This window comes from Plectropomus leopardus, chromosome 14 (genome assembly GCF_026936395.1).
Source record: "Plectropomus leopardus strain MGB_pleo_1.0 chromosome 14, ASM2693639v1, whole genome shotgun sequence".
Taxonomy (NCBI): domain Eukaryota; kingdom Metazoa; phylum Chordata; class Actinopteri; order Perciformes; family Serranidae; genus Plectropomus; species Plectropomus leopardus.
In genome coordinates, this window is record NC_142189.1 from 20770841 (window position 1) to 20790363 (window position 19523).

At 39.3% G+C, this 19523-nt stretch overlaps 2 protein-coding genes across 3 annotated transcripts in view; one reads left to right on the plus strand and one right to left on the minus strand.

Annotated features, from left to right (window-relative positions):
* Positions 1-28: 28 nt before the first annotated feature.
* LOC121953868 (sushi domain-containing protein 4-like) lies at positions 29-8952 on the minus strand. 2 transcript variants are annotated; one of them, XM_042501119.2, is made up of 10 exons: positions 8778-8952; positions 8021-8135; positions 5820-6011; positions 5373-5564; positions 4946-5137; positions 3503-3694; positions 2982-3176; positions 2755-2887; positions 2272-2663; positions 29-1391 (listed from the first exon to the last, which is right to left on the minus strand). In XM_042501119.2, exons 2-10 carry the CDS (start codon positions 8127-8129, stop codon positions 1366-1368), a joined length of 1623 nt encoding a protein of 540 aa, XP_042357053.1. In that variant the 5' UTR covers positions 8130-8135; positions 8778-8952; the 3' UTR covers positions 29-1365. The 2 variants fall into 2 exon arrangements, with proteins under 2 accessions (XP_042357053.1, XP_042357052.1); XM_042501118.2 differs by having other exon boundaries at positions 8021-8153.
* Positions 8953-9033: 81 nt separating this feature from the next.
* The window catches only part of fsip1 (fibrous sheath interacting protein 1), a 38640-nt gene continuing 28150 nt past the window's right edge, over positions 9034-19523 (plus strand). Inside the window, exons 1-8 of the mRNA XM_042500789.2 lie at positions 9034-9330; positions 9436-9493; positions 10613-10782; positions 10904-10985; positions 11063-11155; positions 12789-12928; positions 13146-13265; positions 17002-17163. Coding sequence (XP_042356723.2) covers positions 9163-9330; positions 9436-9493; positions 10613-10782; positions 10904-10985; positions 11063-11155; positions 12789-12928; positions 13146-13265; positions 17002-17163 — 993 coding nt within the window. The 5' untranslated portion in view covers positions 9034-9162. The remainder of the gene's footprint in view (positions 9331-9435; positions 9494-10612; positions 10783-10903; positions 10986-11062; positions 11156-12788; positions 12929-13145; positions 13266-17001; positions 17164-19523) is intronic.

Sequence of the window (19523 nt, forward strand, 5' to 3'; positions counted from 1 at the left end):
GCCTGATGAAAATGAAGGATACAGGCAATTTGAACACCTCATATATTTAATCAAAATGGCCGTATGGTATATACATAGTAAACTTAACTTAAAACTTTTTACATATATTAAAATACCATCTTCACAAAAACAAAAAACTCCATTCCTCAGTCCAAAAGTAAATTCAATGGACAGTCAAACAAAATGCACTGACATTACACTAATCTGTACACTTACTCGTTTAGTTTTGGAGCTTCCCAACCACGTTTACAGTGTCACATATAAACACGTGCCTGCAGTAGAATCAAAACTGAAGCGGCAAAGTCCTACTATTTTTAAAGTTTCCAAGAGCTGTAGAGACATCAAAAGAAACCATGGCTGGTCAACAGCGTTTTGGACACAAATAAATTAAACACACATCTTAGTTTCCTGTTTGCACGTAAAAACAGGAATTTCCAAGCAGCCTGAATAAATTAAGAAGATAATATTTTCTGGTGTACAAGTGATGTGTCTGACAAAGCCACACATGGCATCACTAAGCAGTGGAGGCATTTCACGAACATTCATTTTTAAAATTCCTTATTTTACATGTTATAGATACCTGTGCATAGAAGTGTAAAGCTAAGGCCATTGGGGGCAAGGGTATGAGTATGAAGAGAGTACATCTTAATGCTTCGCAGGGGTGAAATGTGTCAAGTGCAGGCCTGAAACAACAAGTCTCTCAAAGCGTTTGTCCACAATCCAGTGAAAAACAAAGCAGAATTAACTTTTGGTGAATACGCAACCTTAAACTGTACAGTGACATGGGAAATGTTGTGAGTCATGATTAATAACACCATAAAAAATGACTTATAATCACAAAAAATCTTTGACGACGACGCTGTTACGTGTGCATGACTTGGACAACAATCTAGATCACCTGGCCTTCATGCATCTTTGTTGATGTGCATCTTAAATGATGTGATTTGTGGTTAAAAGTAACAGTAAACAAGACACTGAAGAGATTTTTTAGCTCCCAAAATGTAACTTTGCTCATTCAACTGAAACTCATCAGTATTTTTTTCAACAGCCTTTAAGAGACACTCCTTCAAGAGGTGCCTGTTCCTTTCTGGTTTTGCTCTACAATTTTCAAACGGAGCTTCAGACATTGGACATACATACATAGTGTAGGAATTCCTATAAAAATGTAAGCATGTATGTACATGTGAATCCCTTCTCTGCTCTCCTTTGGGGATGGACCGAGGAACTGTTCTGAGTAACCCACAGCTTCACTCAGAGCCTCTTAAGTTGGCCTCGTCTGTGTTGACAGCTGTGTTGACAAACTCACATGAGGCATCCCACTCACCAGGACAGGTCAGTGGCAAAGTCCTAAGGCTGCTGCATTGTTCAGGCCTCCTTCAACAATGGCATATCTGTAAATAACAGACAAACATTTGCATCAGTACAGAGGGGGGATTTAAGGAAGTAAAAAGTAGGGCTGGCTGATATGGCTTAAAAATAATATCACAATATTTTTATATTTTTATAAAATTTATATAATATCGCAATTCACAATATATATCTCAATATTTTAAAAACTCTAAACTACTACAGACTATTGAAATACAAAAACATTAAATGAACTGCAGTTACAATATAGATAAATAATGTAGTTACTGTGATAAATAAAATACTATAATAATAATGGTAAATACAGGCCTGTTGCAATAAAGTTAAATGAAGTGTTATTAGAATGAAATGCAGTGAAATACATACAATGAAATACACTGCTGTGCTTTTACTTTGAAGTACCCAGTTCGTCTGAGATTGGAAGTGTTGATGCTGTTGCAGTGAACTTGCAGCTTTCAGTCAACAGTACCGTTAGCATTAAATTAAACTGTTATGGCATTAAAGATCAAAATTTATACGCTGTAAGCTGGAAACAAACTAACAGCCCTCCAGTTAGTATTTTATGAACATTTCAAAGTTGTACTGGTGCTCTATGGTTGCAAAATGTGACTAAATAGTCACTGTCTGGGGCCCTGTAGATACAAAAACACATGCCTTGTCTGTCATAATATCACTAAAAGTCAAAGGATTACAGCGGCACGGGAGAGAGCCATAGAAGAGAGCGAGAACAGAAATGCAGAATCTACTCTCGTGCCAGTGGCTTAAAAAATTACATGAAAATGTGTACTTGATGTTCATAATGTAGTCATTTTATATATCCCACGTGGAACAAGCCACCATACATCGAGCACATTTAAAATATCACCCACCCCTAGTGAAAAGTGTGTTTGAAGAGGGCTTTACCATCGGAGTAGTCCATCTCAGAGTCCAGAGACATGCTGTATTGGTCGCTGCCTGCAGACGGCCTTCTTTGTGAGGATGATGGAGCTGCAGCCCCTGCATGCTCCAGAGCCCAATTAGAGGATGAGGGTGACGGTGATGAAGAGGACGAGGACGGTGGCACAGGGTGGACCACAGCCATCTCTGACTGCTGTTGTTTGAGGGATGAAGGCCTAGAGGGGCCAGCCTCTGGCGCTGGGGCATGCTGACCCTCAGACAGCACTATCTGGACTCGCGACTCAGAGCTGAGAGCTGAGGCTCCACTGGCATTCACAGCCTCCTCATATGAGGGCAGGGTCACCTGGACTCCTTCCACCATGATTGACACAGGCTGGCCGGACACACCCTGATCCCGTCTAATAGTGGAGGACGAGGAGAAAGTTAAAATCTCTCAATTTGTTACTTTCAACGACTAGAGGGCCTCGAGAATTTTAAGGGCAGACTCACCGATGCAGGGACTTCAGTTTTGGCTGCAGAAGCACAAACAGCACCACCAGGAGCAGGATTAGGGCCACTGAGCTGGCTGTGGATGCAACTATGGACAAGGCGGGCATCCCTAATGGTAAAGTTGGATCGCGGTCTGTGAGAAAGATAACAGATGACACAGTAATGCGTACGGAACTTAATGTAATTATTTATCCACTCATCCAAATGTGTCATCTATTTTTCTTTACCTTGCTCCATGAGGCAGCTGAGCTTCATTTGGCTGTCCCACTCTCCATACTGGCAGGTAAGGTATTTATAGTCTCCCTTCAGAACATAGCCTTCATCACAGAAATATTCAATCACAGTGCCATGAGAAAGTCTTTGGCATGGGGCGGGATGACAGGTATAGCCCCCGTTCTCTGGCTGAAATGGAGGCTGGCATACTTTCCAAGGAAAGAAAGGAAAACAGTAATTCGTCAACTCCAGTGCTGCATATTTTTTCACTAAGTTATCTGTGCTAAACTGGCTTGAATCTCGTCTGTGTGTAACTTCACATATTACAGTACAAAAATGACATGCAGTGTTCTCCAAGTCTTTTTCGTGCCTCTTATTTTTTGCATTTTGTGTACAAGATCATGAAAGTAAAATGCAAATGGAAAAATATTGTCTCTCCATATTTTGGCATTTTTTTGTGTCTATATTGTTCACATGCTCCCCCTGGCTCACACAATGGAAAACAACCAAACATTTTGTGGAGGTTTGTCTTTACCGTCACTGCGTATACAGCGAGGAGGTTGAGAGGACCAGTGTCCCAGTGTGGAGCAGGTGAGGATATTGGGTCCATCTGGCAGGTAACCAGGGTCACAGCGGTATTCCAATACTGTGCCAACAGGGAACGAGCTCCTGTTGGTTTCTGTCAGATTAGTTGAGCCATGCTGCACTGTAGAGGGTCTTATACAACCTTAAAATGGGGACAAAGGTGAAAACGCAGTCAATAATAGCCGTAATTAATTTTAAATAACAAACACAGGCTTAGTTTGGATAGCCTTTAAAAAATCTTAATAAATGCTTTACAAAGGAAAAAAGAAAACCAGAGTTTAATAGGTAAGAAAGTAAAAAAGAACAAAGAAATTAAATAATAATTTAAAAAGAAAATACCTTTACATAAAAATGTTCTCATTTTGGTGTATCGGTTTAGTATAAAAACTTGCTTTGTCTCCATCAATGGAAATTCTGAGTGTTGTACAAATTGGGAAACATGCTTGTCATAATATGTCCATTTTTTGTTGTCACAGTTGCTACATGTTGATTAGAAATGATTTGATCTGAAACTACAAATGCATCTTTGGCCCCAAAATGTGCCCTTTTTATACAGAGATCCCACTATAGGGCCACTACAATGACCCTTCTTTAGGCAGCCATTGCCTTTTTTACACAAAACCAAAAAACGACGGCATCATGGCGCTCTAGTTAGTGATTTTAGATAGCATGGTGGCATCGCAGAGACATAAGAGGCATGAAGTTGAACACAACAGCCTCTGCCTCTAGTGTGACACGATATACTCACCTGCAGCACTTTATCAACAATAACAATGGCATAACATGGAAATAACATTCATTTACGGTCCTTGTTATATGGCTGCTGAGCTCATCCTCTGCAGAGGGAAAGGAGCTCCCGAATCTCACTGTTTTCCCACTTTGTGGACATTTATGGCTACTGTTCTTCTTCTTTGAGCTAGCTAACTGCCTCTTGCTGCTTTTAAAATCTTCTACAGTGGGTTGCACACAATACACGCTGTCAAAACATCACATTGGCCGAATTAACCTTTCACAAATCTCTCCCCCCATTCCGCAATTGTACCTTTTATACAGAACATTGAGGCAGCAGAGTGGCGAGGTGGCGTAATACTTCTGCCTTGAACTGGCAGTGTAAAAGGGGCTTCTGACTGAATTTACAGGAACACTTCAACATGTTGATTAAAGTTATTATTGCAAACACACTTTAGATTTTAAAAATACAGATGACAGTTAAAACAGAAACAGAAAACTGAAAAGTAGGTTTGAAAAATGGAACAGAAATCCATTAATAAAAAAAAATCTCAAAATATACCAAAAGCAAATACTATCTGTTCATTCAGATTACAACACATTTTATATCCGCCTTAAAGAGGGTCACAAATGCAGACAGTACTATGAGGAGGTTTGTCTTTACCATCAGTGTGTATACACCGAGGAGGTTCGGAGGACCAGTGTCCCAGTGTGGTGCAGCTGAGGATGCTGGGTCCGGCTGGCAGGTAACCAGGGTCACAGCTGTACTGCAGTACTGTGCCCACAGGAAACAAGCTCCTGTTGGTGTCTGTCAGATTAGTTGAGCCATGCTGCACTGTAGAGGGTCTTATACAACCTTCAAAAAGGGACAACAAGTAAAAAGAAAGTTAACAATATATGCAGAGTATTTGGTAGCATTGCACATTTATGTTACAAATTACTTCACAGGGAAAACAGATAAGGCACTGCTTATAGTATTAAGTCACTAAGTGAACTGAGTTATCCACAAGATCTAACTTTTGGGGCATTGTTTTTACGATCCATGTACTGACAGATTGTTAGATTAATAAATAGTTTGAGGACTGACGAACCTTGGCTCACACAATTGATCTGCATGGGGCCGTCCCACTGTCCATCCTGACAGGTCAGGTAGTTATAGTCTCCACTGAGAATAAAGCCCTCATCACAGAAGAACTCAATCACAGTGCCATGAGCAAACATTCGGCAGGGGGATGGGTGGCAGGTGAACCCCCCATTTTCAGGTTTGGAGAGGGGTAGACATGCTAAAGGAAGAAAATAAATCACAACATATTAAGTCCCAGTCCAATTGTAAAAGTGCATTCTTTTTTAAAAGTTTGTCTGTAAGCAAAATTTGTTAAAATCCATACAGAGACTAAATAATAACAGAACATACAAATGTTTTTATTCATGAAAGAATGATTTTTAACTGCAGCTCTCAACACAGTCACTCCTCATTACTTTACTTTTTACTTTTTACTACAGATCAGAAAAAACAGCAGTGGACAAAAATATCTTACCACCACTGCGTATACAATGAGGAGGATCAGAGGTCCAAAGTCCAAGTGTGGTACAAGTGAGGATGCTAGGTCCGTCTGGCAGGTAACCAGGGTCACAGCTGTACTGCAGTACTGTGCCAACAGGGAATGAGCCCCTGTTGGTCTCTGTGAGGTTTACCCAGCTGTTCTGGACCATGTACGGCCTCACACATCCTGGGAAGAGAAGACCAAAGAAGCAGAAATTCTGTGAAACTGCTTAGGTTTTCAGTAGAATTGAGAGAACAAATATTTTGAGCCTGGTTTTAAACATGTTACCCAATGAAGCCACCAGTAATAGAGACAGAGAATGGTCGGGGGGGGTTAACATCTGCACTAGAAAGGCTTTGCAGTAGGCTCTGCAGCCATGGAGTAAAGTGTTAACGGGCACCCAGAGCAACAAGCAAACAAACTTTATTTCATGTGAACTGGCCATGTCATGACAGATATCTAATCTACTTAATCAGGCCAGTATCAGCACTTTTGCTGTCCTTAATCTTGCCTTTCCCTATTGGAACTGTAACTAATGGACTGAACCAGCATGGCTGTTTGTGAAGCTACTGGTTCATCTATGATGCAATTCTAAAACCATTGGAATTAAATTACTTTTGTCTGATGGGGTTGCAACACCTATGTCATCTGGTTGCACATAAGTAAGATGAATGATTTATTTTGCAGGGTTTTCCATAAGTGCTGGCCATCAGCCAGTAAGCTGAACAATAAACCATTTCCACCCAGATACTCTCTCACTGTTCAGTGTCCGATCAGAGGATCAGATCATGATCCTCTGCTGCTCCGGAGCACAATAAATCAGATCAGATCACAACCTGCAAAAACCCTGACCACTGATGAATCAGATCACACGCAAAAAAGAGCGATAGCTGACAGTGGGACTGATTTTACAAGCTCATACCATCACTGCAGCTCAGAATAAAAAACAACTGTGTGATCAGAACTGGAAAAAAATGCCTAAGTTTTGTCTTTATTAGAAAAACAATTCACACAGTTAATTGGCTCCCTTGATTTTAATAGCAACATTTCAGTCAGAGATAACCCTTATCAGTCATCAACTACTTTTTCACTGTTTTTTTGTTTTGTTTTGTTTTTTACCTCAGTGCAAAATTCAGGGCAGTTTGTTGCCTGCTTTGCTTATCCATTTTATTGGCGGTAGTCATCTTTACTGTTGGAGTTCCTCCTTCTTTGTATTTGTTGAAATTACCTATTTTTTGCCTAAATCCTACATTGTTTTAAATCTGGGATCAACCATGTAAAGCCCTTTGTAACTTGGCTTTGAAAAGCGCTCTATCAATAAAGTTTATTACAGTGGTTCCAAACTGATCCAGCCCCAGGGTCCAGATTTCTCATTGGTCATTGGTTAAAGGTTAACTTAATTAGATAAGTCACCACTTTTTTAACTTAATTTTTACAAAATGTAAACACAACGTTGGCTCACAATGCAAATAAATAAAACATACTGCATGAATAAACAGTAATGGCTGTTAAAAATACAAGTTTTGTGCCATAAATTCACTGTTATTTCAAAATAAAGTGTTTTTTTTTAACTTGACATGTTCACAAGGCAATTGTGGTCCATTCAAAATGGACCCATAACACACTCTTGGGCCACGACCCACCAATTGTAAACCACTGGTTTGTTATATTATTATTATCATTACCATTATTATTATTATTGTTCCTCTGTGGTAGTAGAAACTGTCTGGCACTGCCTTTGCAGCATTTTTTAGTGACATATTCATAGCTAGACATGACATGCACTTGTGGAAAACAACTTTTTACTGTGCTGTTGCTTTTAATGTATTCCACAACTCTAAAGTTTCAAGAGCAGTTCATTTTATGCTGTTGTCACATTAGATATTTCATTAGTTAAATACACTAAGAACAACATGTTAATGAGCGATATATTATATCAGCTAAGTATAAGGGTGTTTTAACAGGGCTGCACAACTACTGATGATGAACTGGCATATGTTGAAATCAATGTTTGCAAGCAGTTGATGAAGCGGTCAAACAATCAAAACATTGTGTCCTTGTCAGGATGCCCTGACATTTGGTCTGCATTTAGACAAAGTTACATATTGTTTCATCAGTAAAGAAAAGAAAGATTAATAAGTAATGCAAAATGCTTCGTGTTGTCTGGGCATTCAAGCATAAATGTTGTCTCTTACCTGACCCTTGCACAGTAGACACTGCAGTCAGTACCAGCAGAAACAAGAAGGATTGTTTGGTGGCTGAGGCGTGGAACCAAAAGGCTTTGGATATTGACCCATTGCACATCTTCCCCTGCAAAGTCAAGTCAACCTGATTTAACCAGAAAAAAAAGAAAAATATTACAGTGGGTAAAAAAAACATATATCATTAAGTAAAAGCAATCGCCCATGGCATGGCCACATGCTGTCACCTGCCTGGCGCAGGTACTCTGCAGAGCTTGGATAGCTGCCAGCGAAATGGGTGTGATTATGGTACAGTGGCACAATGACAGGGCTGAGAAAAAACAGCAATAATGGTGTAATCATTTAGCAAGCTGGCGTTCTTTAGAGACCAATCCCAGTTTCTCAAATAAATGTCATTTATTACTGCAGCGAAGCAATGACTACTAATAATGATATCTCCCATATATAAAATATAACTCTGGTTCCGAATGGTTCTGTCTCAGCGGCCACACACCCATTTTCACTGCCTCCTTGTTCGCCGCGTTTGAAAACATTACAAGGCCAAAACAAAATATATCACACTTACATAACGAGTGTAAAATATTGATTATAGCCAGCCAGCAACTGTGCTACCACCTGTAGTGACTTAATATCAGTCAGACGACACCATATCTAGTTTTTATTGTGGGGCTTGATACCTGGAATAATCAATATTAGCCATCCTAGCTTGCTAGCCAAACATGAAAATGGCTCGTTGGTTAGCTTTACCTACCACAAAAACACGGCCTCGAATCCCCACCCTCGAGTTTTCACGCTGTAGACATTTATAAAAAATATTTCGTGTACATTGAAGTTTTAAACGATACAAACGAAACGACGATAATATGATTTAGCGAGCCGGGCGGTATTGTTTTCGCTAACCGCTAGCTAGCTTGTTGCCCGCTACGCTAGCTAGCTGCACCGATTGATGCATCAGCTGAGCTGCCTTCCATAGTTACAACATCCGGGGCTGTTTGCGTCCGTAGTTACCAAAAAATGGGCGGACAAACTGTGGAGAGTTTCTGTTGACAAACGGTTTTATGTAAGTGAGAGCATTATAACAGTAGCAAATACTTTTTTGTTTTTCTTCTTGAAATACAGTTTACGAAAATCGCAGTATGGAAATCATCAGAGGTGGTTTGGATGACATTTCTCGGCCCGCATCGAGTGAGCAGACAGGCAGCCGAGTGTCGAGCGTGTCTCTGCCTCACGGTGACAGAATTGGTCCAACAACTCCACGAAACAACTCTCTTGTTGTTTTGACCAAAGATGCTGCTGATATTCGGGTAACTACTGAATTACACACTATGCATTAACATTACAACAGATTATGTGCTTACATTTAATTTTTTTTTTTTTTAATAACTTAAAAAATGAATACATTCCCATAGATCAAGAGCAGCTCCGATGAAACTGGCATTAACTCATCAGCCAAAGGTCCTGACAATGGTAAGAGTTCTGAACCCTTTTCTTAAAATTAGAAATAAGGTAGAGGTAAGACAGAAGAAAAACAATGCCCCCACCCCCTCCATTAAAAATAAAAATAGAACAAATATACAATTCCCAATTCATTCCCCAGTCTCCCTATTCCCAGTGCATTCCAACCTAAAGGAAAAAAAAAATTTAAAATAAATAAATGAATAATAATAACAACAACAACAACAACAACAACAAATCGAAAAACTAGGCTACAAGTAATTAGAAAGCGAAGTTAGTTCCTGAATATGGTTCCAGATAGTATGTTTAATAGGCTCATGATGGGCTGTGTGTAATTACACGTCATCACTTATATAATGTATTATGTACATCACAGGGTTCCAGGTGGACAAAAATGTGTGTGTTAGGCTTGCTGGGGTTGGTGGCAGGTGTTCTGATGGTGTAGGATAGCTAGTGTTTATGGCTGATACACTCACCTTTAGGGTGGTCAATACTTAATTAAAGGGGAACTAAGTCCAGGTTATACCTAATGTCTAGGACAGTCCAAGAATATTAGTTCATATGAACAACTCTGCAAAGGCCTACATAAGCAGACTCTGTGCTTTCAACTGATATATGTGTGTGTGTGTGTGTGTGTGTGTGTGTGTGTGTGTGTGTGTGTGTGCGCGTGTGTGTATAGGCAAGAGCGTTAAAACTCAAATTTGTGATGTAGTTTATAAAGTCTGAAATTGCTCAATAGACAATATAGTCTACTGATAAAGATGTTGTAGATGACACAGAGCAGTCAGGGGAATGTTCAGACTGAATGGGTACATTTTCTGTTTCATAATTGAAAACTCTATAATAGAATAAAGCTTGGTTGGGAATAAAAAAAAAAAGAAACATACTGTGGGTCCATAAAATCAGGCTCCTATTCATCGTCTATGGAGCAGCGCAAGCTTTATACCCTACATGACATCACAAGATTGAGACTTATGTCTCTGGTTTCTACTTTGAGAGAGAGTAGCTCATGTTCACCAATATTTATTGAACTTTCCTAGACCACGGAAATATCATATTGAAATTCTTAATTTAGTTGGGGTTCCCTGTTAAGTCACCCCACACTCTATGTAATGTTTGTACATCATTTAGGTCAGTGTCACGCTGAAGTTACTGATGACGAAAGGGAAGATTACAAACTAAAGAGAGCCATTGAGGAAATGAGAAGACTTGATGAAATACTGTCTGCAAAAATCTGCATCGAAAGAGAAGCGAAGCGTCAAAGGAAAGAACTTCAAGCAAAACTCTGGCAAGAGCTCCTGGTAGACGCAACCTTTGTATTCATTCCACTTTCATTACCAGCTCACAAGACCAGTACTGGTTTTGACTGTTGATCACTCTTGTCACATGCAGTGTGTTGTTAAACTGTGTATTTTTCTGCAGCAGAATAAGCCTGAGGGTCGCTCCGAATGTGCCAGAGAAGCCATGAACACAAGGTTGTTTTTGGCTCTGGAGGCACCCACTGGTAAGCATTGGTAACATCAGCAACAATACACACAGTCACTGTGAGACATCTTAAATATGTCTTTTTTTATCTTAAAGTGACAGAGGAGGAGGAAGATGACTTTGTGCCTGTGTTTGAAACTCAAGTTCTTGACCTTGAGCCCAACAGAGACAGCCAGTACCTGGAGCAAGGTGAGTTAGAGGAGGTGTCTTGAATCAGACTCAAGTCACAAATTTGATGACCTTAGACCTGATAAAATATAAAAGGAGTTGCAAATTGACTTGGACTTAAACACCAACAGCTCATGAATTCACTTGGACTTGAGCCTTTTGACTAGAAAATATTTAATACCTCCCCCCTGGCTCCAAAGATTTTGTTTGAAAATTTTGTTTGCATACAAAAATTACTCAGTGGTCAACAAAAAATGACTTGCAGTATGCAAAACGTGGGTCAGAAAAGACAGAAAAGCAACAACTTTCATTTCTTTTCAGCAAAAAATACAAATCCAAAAAGCAGTCATAATTTTTGTAAACTTAGTTTTAAAAAAATGGTTTAAATTACATCTGGTGAAGCGTGCAATATGACTTGCAGTTTCGGACTTGGGACTTGAGTGCAAAGACTTTGTGCCTGTGTTTGACTTGAGACTTACTTGTGACTTGCAAAAACAATGATCTGGTCCCACTTCAATCAGTTAGAGAAAATTGAAAATGACAGAATATGCAGCACAGACATCTCCATTTTACAATCGTGGATCTTTACAACTACGTTCATAGTTGTACTGCTTAGATTGAGCATTTGATGGCGCCATGAGCTAAGGGAACTTTCCCCTGCCTTAATAGTAAAACTAGTGCAGACAGTAGTGCACTAACACAATTTTCCAGAAGTGAATGTATAACAGTATACCTGCTGTGCAGCTCATTAATTCTTGACCACCCCCACCCCCCCAAAAAAGAAGTTAAAGCACGGTATTCTCACCCACAAGTAGAGTTGTTTAATTTTTACAGTTCGAATTTTAAAGGGATTGTTCAGATTTTTTGAAATGGGTTTGTATGGGGTACTTATCCATAGACAGTTGATTTAACATTGCTCAGCACAGGAGCTGCTGGTCTACCGCTGCCTCGATCAGTTATGTTGTTTGTGTTATTGTGTGACATTAGCATTTAAAAGAGTTAGTTTGGATCTACAATTCTCAAAATTACACATTAACACAAACAAATTAACTGATCGAGGAAGCTGTAGACTAAAAGCTTCAGTGTTCAGCCAGTCAAAATTACAGTTTTTCTCAATGGAGTGGGGTGGCTTTGACAAGAGCAGGGGGAACTGAAGCCATTAGTGTCCTCTTCGTTGAAATGGGCTGTCTGACAGAAAGGTAAAGCAGAAAATACTTACAATATAGCAAAAAACCTAAACTGATACTGATTGTTTTTAATGGCTTTTTTTAGGTGGCTAAAATACATCTGGTTGCTGACTCAGATTCACAGCAGCACATTGCTTATCTTGTGTGTTGGACTCCAGTCTGCTTCTCCAACCTGGGGGCATGCTAACTGATGTCTACTATATGTAGTATACTGACTAGGGATAAGTACCCCATACAATCCTACGTAAAAAAAATTAACTATCCCCTCAGGATTGTTTTGGCAGAAAACTCTTACATTGTGTGGATCAGATGATGGAAAAAGAACATATGGTTGAAAAATGACTCCAATAGAAATTCTGTGATTTTTATCAGATTTGGCTAAGGTTATTTTTTAGAGGATTGACCTTTGACTCACGTGTTAAATGTTTACCTTCTGGAATCTTGTGAAAGTGTGGCTTACCTGACAGGTGAAAAGAGAGCAGACAGCTTGACAGAATCATTTGAACTGGGCCACGAGGAGACTGGTGAGGGGCAGTTTGAAGGCAGCCACTGTGGAGCTTCCAAAGGCAAGAAAAAACAGAAGGACTTTGTCAAGAGAAACATTGAGGTATGTCAAAGTTCACGTCGGGCAAAATGCAGTCCTGGGGTATCTCACATTAGAGCAAGCCTGGTTGTTTTTCCAGTGAGGAAAATATTTAAGTGTAGTTCAGGAGAAAGACATATTTAAGCCAAGCAGAGCACCAGTGAAAAGAATAAAAATGTTATGCAAGTAATAATTTTCATTTTCTCTGTCTTTTTTTTTTTTTTTTTAACAAATTCAATAGCTAGTAAGTGGTGTGGGGGAACACGTGCTTTTGACTCAGGCAGAGAAAGAGCGCCTGGCTGAGCTCCTCCGAGAAGTAGACGGAGAGGAAGAGGACAGTGCCAGAGGCGCAGACAGCGAGGTAGGCTGACATGAAGCCCTAACAGACAACATATGCTGTCGGACGAGTCTCTTTTTCAAGTTCCTTAATACTTCCCCCTCATGTCCACAATTCTTATGGGGAGCAGCACATGATCCGCATTCACTGCCTCTGTCACCAATGTTTTGATCTAATATTTTCTACATTGAAAACATACTACGTTTATTAATTATAGAGACTATATATAGCTTCCAGCGTTTAGCCACAGGCTTTTAACCCTTTGAGATGATGAGTTCATGAGCAATGTGGTAAGAATGTTTCACAAATTGCCAGTGAAAAGCTAGGGAAAATGTCTGATGAAAAAAGAAAAAAAGCTAGGATAAAACTATATTTATAATGATCAAGATTACATATTTAAAATTATATTACATATTTTTTAAGCACTTCTTCCAGATGAGTTCCTTCTTTTTTTTAAACTTTATTTTTTTTCTTTTATTTTCAGGTAATTTTATTATACTTTTTACCAATTTCTGGCTAATTTTTGTGTTAATTCTTTTTTTGTTGCTCATTGCCTTCTTCCCATGTTTTTTTTTTTTATAAATCCATCAAGCCAAGTAGCTCAGGTTTCAAAGGGTTAAAACAATGTCAGTGTTAATTTAATGCTTCTTCGACAATCTTATTTGTTGGAATTTGTGTCATTATCTAACACTTGGCCTTTTTGTCGACCAGACGTTGGCCCTCAGAACAGCACACAGAGTAACATTGGTCAGACATCCATGTTTTGATGACTGCTTGGCAGCTCAGACGGCCTCTGGGCAGAAGATACTGACTCCTCAAAGCACTTCAGATTAGGAACCAGATGTCAAGTGCCATATGCAGTTCACATGGAATGCTGCATGTTATGGATTCATTTTGTTACCAGGTTTTCATAACAATTCCCTTTGTGGTGTTTCTGCGAAATTCAGATGCCGGGATCTTTCATATAGCTACACAGCAGAGGTCTCTTGTTTTCTGAGGATTCATGTGAGATGCGATGCCACCTGGAGCAGTAAACACTTTCACTGTGAACTCACCTACACCATCCAAACTTCAAATGTTTTTTATTTTAACTTTTAATTTACTTTAATAGCCCTTTTGGCAGCTGGTTTCAAGTCAGATGGGCTGAGGCCTGTTGGGAAGCGAGAGGGAACATACTTACCTTTCACATACGGTTCCATTTAGCTTGACCCCGACAGCTCTGCATCCGTAGATGGCTTGCCAGAGGTTTTTTTTTTCATGTCTTGCTGCTCTATTTATGATGTTTGCCTTGACTTTTAGAACAATACTGCAGTAATTGTGGTGGCAGATACCAAACTGAGGGGAGCACAGATGCTCTGGGTTTTTTTATTGGCCGGAGGAAGACTTCCTGTTATTCTGAGACATGCTATTATGAATGGTCAAAACGGAGCGAACACATTATTTATGTCACCAGGACATTGGCCGTGATGCATCTTTACTTCTGAGGATTTGTCTCATTTCTTGGCAGAGTCCCCTGGGTCACATCAATCACAAGCTGCTGCTCCCTGTTTGCCTCACACACTTTTTTAAAATGTTATTGACTCTCGTCCTAACAAGTCGCACAGTTCTGTGTAGTTCTGGTAACCCGAGGCAGTAAATCAGCAGCAGTCAGTAATCGTAGAACATTTTGGTGCTGCAACCGTGAACGTAATCTCTTGCTTTATTTAAAGGAAAAGTTTGACATATGTAATACACTTATTTGATTTCTTGTTGAGAGTTGATGTGAAGATTGATCTCGATCTTATGTGTGTACAGTAACTCTACAGCCAGCAGCCAATTAGCAGGAGATAGATCAATAGGCCTACCATTTTTTTTCTTTGATATGCAACAGCATAAAATAGTAATATGGCCCATGATAGGGGCCATTTTCTAATTCACAATGAAAATAAATTGATATACTCTAAGATTTGTTTTGTACTTTGAATTTAAATAACACCCCAGAGTGCATTAAAATAGACTTTGACATATTAAAAAAAAAAGTGCCAGCAGAAGATCCTCCGGGCCCCCCAGCAGAAGCTAGGGCTAATGCTGCGCTGAAATGGAACTTGTAATCTTGTTTTTACAACATGAAAAGTCATATACACAAAGTTGTGAACTTGGAGCTCAGAAAACTTCCACTTACGAGGTCATGAATACCACAAGAGGGGGGCGATCATATGGACTTCTCCCATGAACATGGAAAACACTGCCGCATTTGAGCACAGCATAAGCCCAAAATGTCCTGAACTTCTAGAAATGCCCTTTTATACACCTCAATTGTGCAGGGCTGTAGTGCCCCGTGGGCAAAGCGATCACTGTTGTAAAATATACATTTACAAAGAGAAAGGCAAAAGCACAATGCTTACTTTTTTAAAAAGGGAACAGCGCCTCAGTTAATAATTCCAATATGATATTTCCATGGCCTCAGAAAGTTCAGTCAGTATTTGTGAACATGACTCTCTCTCTCAAAGCCAGAAAGACATAAGTCTCAAACTTGTGATGTCACACGGTATGAAGTCTGGAGCTGCTCCATAGACAATAAATAGGAGCCTGATTTTATGGACCCACAGAATGTTTGTTTTCTTTTCTTTAAACCTAAACAAACTTTATTTTATTGCAGTGTTTCCAATTCTGTAACAGAAAATGTCCCAATATCCTCAGAACATTCCCCTGGCTGCTCTCAGTGTCATCTACTACATTATCCCAAATCAGTGAATGTGGAGCAGCTCCAGACTCATTGCCCCATTACATTAAAAAAAAATCTGTGTTTTAGCTCTATAGTTTGTGTTTGGGAGAAAGTTAGTTATTTTACCAATATTTTTTGACTGTGTTAGGCCATAGGAATACAGTGTATGAATTTTTAAACTGGGTGAGGTTCCCTTTCATCCCATACTCCCCTTAAAAATAATGACTCAACAGGATTCAGTCAGCTGACTTGTCAGGCACAGCCTAATCTACCTGTGACAGTGTTTGATATCTTGTCTATGAGGTCCTGTGTCCTATAGGTTACAGGATTTTATCATTCTGTCCTGGACAGTTTTGTGTTCTGTCTTTTTAACAGCTCACATGCTCATGCAATGTTTAAAAGATGTGCATGTGCACACAATAAACTGTTTGGAGTCTCGTGTGAAGGTGTTCTGCAAGTAAACCACTGCACTGGTTAAAACATAAGCTCCATCGGAGAAATCTGCAAATACGAAACAGGAATCTTTGTCATAATAATTTGTTGAAATCGTTTGTAATATTTTGGCTCTGTGTGGCGCTCCACCTAGCTGATAGACCCCTGAGTTTGCTGTTTTTTCCTGCCAATTTTCTTCTGCTCCCCTCTCAGAGGTCACAGCTGTGTTCTCTGTGGAATTGTGATCTTCTTTGGCATGAAAGCCTTACTGCAAGATCTTATCTCAACACTGGGCTGTGATGAGCTCACCACCCACCCACTGTCTCCCATAGGACATAAGAAGAGTTCATTAGAGAAAAACGTCACCGTGGGGAGGAGGCAATTGTCAAAGTTTTGGCATTTGACTAGAAGAGTGATGAGAACCCTGTTCACCATCCAGAAGTGAATACCGAGTGGGAGAGTCAGACTTGTACATCTTCCCTATCTCAGGCATCACTGTCGCAAAGTTGCAAAATAAGCAATAGATCACTAATGTTCACCAGTCCCCAATTAAGGGTGCCACTAACTGAAGAAGACCTATAAGCCTGTGTGTCATGACTTATTTCAAAAATGATTCTCTTCCAGGAGGACATGTGGACTGTGTCAGTCCTGACAGGCCAGGGTTACACCCCAGAGCCATCTGACCTGGAGCAGCTGACTGACATTGACTCCAAAATCTGCCTTCTCCTTCCTGTTGAAGAATTTCTGTCAGTGCAAAGCTCATACACCAACCTGAGCGTGTCCCAGGTATGTATCCAACAGCACCACTGTCCACATTCTATGGTTTAACATAGAGCCGTTAACTCCCTAAGACACCATTCAGGACTGCACTGAGGCGATGTGATTGAGTCTTATTACAAGATCAGCTCAGTATGGCATTGATGGCAACTTCTTGTAAAAACTTTTGTTATTGACCCTCAGGGAGTCACTCCCTGATTCGTAAGAGGGGAAAAACGGTATTGTGTAAGCTGCTGTAATTTGGAGCTGAGGGTTGCCTCACTTTTCCATCCACTTTTCCACGTTTTCATATAGAACTTCTTGTGCATTATGTGCTCCTTGTAAAGTTTAATGTAAAGATTTTAGCTTTTGTTTTATTATCATGATTATTATTTTCCACATGTGCAATGGCAAGTCTGATAGATTTCAGTATTAACAGTATTTTATGTATTTCTCGTTTTCATACCTTAGAATTATTTTGGTCATTTAAGCTCTATTTTTATTTTTGATTTTATGCATTTTCTCATTTAATACATTTTGAATTTAAGGGAAGCTTAGGTATTTTTCAACCTGGACTCTATTTTCCCATGTTTTTGTGACTAATGGAGACACAATTATTTAAGTTAGTTCAGTATTGTGAGAGATTGCTGCAGTCGCAGCTGCAAAACAGACAGGCTTCAGTGTGATCCCTGTGGATAATGTGGACAATCAATTTATGTCTTTTAAAGGGCTTGTTTTTGCTTCTGACAGACTGTTATTATAAATGTCTGACTACATTACGGAAAGGACCCTACAGAGAAATAAAGTGTTTTTCATTACCATTCATTGAATAGTTACTAATGCTAGGAAGAGTTTGTTGTGTAGGAATACAGAAAGCATAGCTAAGTGTTATCTAAAAGATTTTCAGTGTCATGGCAAAATATTTAGCTGATTTCGACAATGTGGAAAAATCTGCAAGATTTCAGAATGAGACTTCCCCTTGAGTGAGACCTTTTTTTTCACACACTAACGAACAGACTGGATCAGCGAAAGATGATGAAAAACTTTTCTATTCTTTGTAGGATCCTTACCGTAATTTTGTTAGACAATTATAATAACAATCTGAGTTTGTCAGTGGCAAAAGCAAGCACTTTTAGCAGATGTAAACTGACGATAATTGATGGTCTCTCTCAATACTGGACCAACTTAAAAAATTGTTGTCTCCATTAGTCACTTAGACACAAAAACACGGGAAAATAGGGTGCAGGTACAAAAATAAAGAATCCCTTTAAATTAACTCGTAATGCTCATCCTTTAAATGATGTACATTGTCTGGGTTTTAAGTATTATCTGCACATCAACACCAAATCAGACAGCAGAGAATCATCTTAACAGATATTCATAACAGTTAAAATTTTCCAGGCCTTGATCCGGGTTTGGGCCCTCTGCTAGACGTGAGCTCAGTGAGTTATCTCAGGACCTTATCTCACTACTTTTTAAAGGCCAGATGGCATGCTCATCGTTCCCCCAGACTGTCAGTGGAAAATGGTGTTTTTGAAGTCATAAAAACTTTACAATGCAGTTTTGCGAACCCAGGGTGCCATTTTCTATTACTGCTACTGGATGTAGACAAGGAAAAACTGCGGTACTTGAATCCAAGTGCTGGAGTAGCCCATAATCTATGTCATAATGTCCGGGATATTTATGTTGCTGGGCTAATTACTTCCCACTTTCCCACTGCAAATTTACTCAGTCTTTAATCTGATGTAACAAAATGGCAGTGATATGAAGTTTAACACTTGAAGTTGAGGTCATTAAGTTGTGCCCTCGAGTTATCTGTTTAGATGATAAGTAAGTAATATTTCTACTGTCTTGGTATATAATCAAAGGGATGTGACTTTGAAGCTGTAATCAATCAACTGAATTAATGGCCAACTATTTTGATTAACCATTCAAGTCATTTTCAAAAACATTAATCCCTCGTGCTCTCCTACTACAATGGTAAGAAAAAAAACACTCAGTTGGGGGAGGGGAGTAATATTCCGAGAAAAAAAAACTCACCACAACACCAAAATCTCAAATTTACAATAAAAAACTTTGATATTCTATAAAATCGAAGTTTTAAATTTATGAGAAAAAGCTTAAAAATGTACTAAGTCCACTTGAAGTTGTGGTGTACAAATGGATCAAGCACAGGACTTTCATCCAGCAGACTAAGATTTGTGTCCTATGGCTGTCAAGGTTTGTTTATTTTTTGGACTTATTTGATTTCTAATATGATTTTTTTAGGTTTAATAAAGCTGCTGAGTACGTACTTGGTTACATAACTGGATCAGCGACAGGACTGTTGTTTTTCTCAGAATATTACCCCACTGGTTACCCCACAAATATGCTGTCCTAATCTCACACAT

Bases quoted from the DNA above. Each gene is read 5' to 3' on its own strand.
- LOC121953868 (XM_042501119.2), bottom strand. From the start codon at position 8,129: ATGTGCAATGGGTCAATATCCAAAGCCTTTTGGTTCCACGCCTCAGCC. The intron at 3,695-4,945 runs GTAAAGACAAAC...CCCCATTTTAAG, and splicing joins TCGGTGTATACACACTGATG to GTTGTATAAGACCCTCTACA. The intron at 2,888-2,981 runs GTAAAGAAAAAT...TCTTTCTCACAG, and splicing joins CAGCTGCCTCATGGAGCAAG to ACCGCGATCCAACTTTACCA.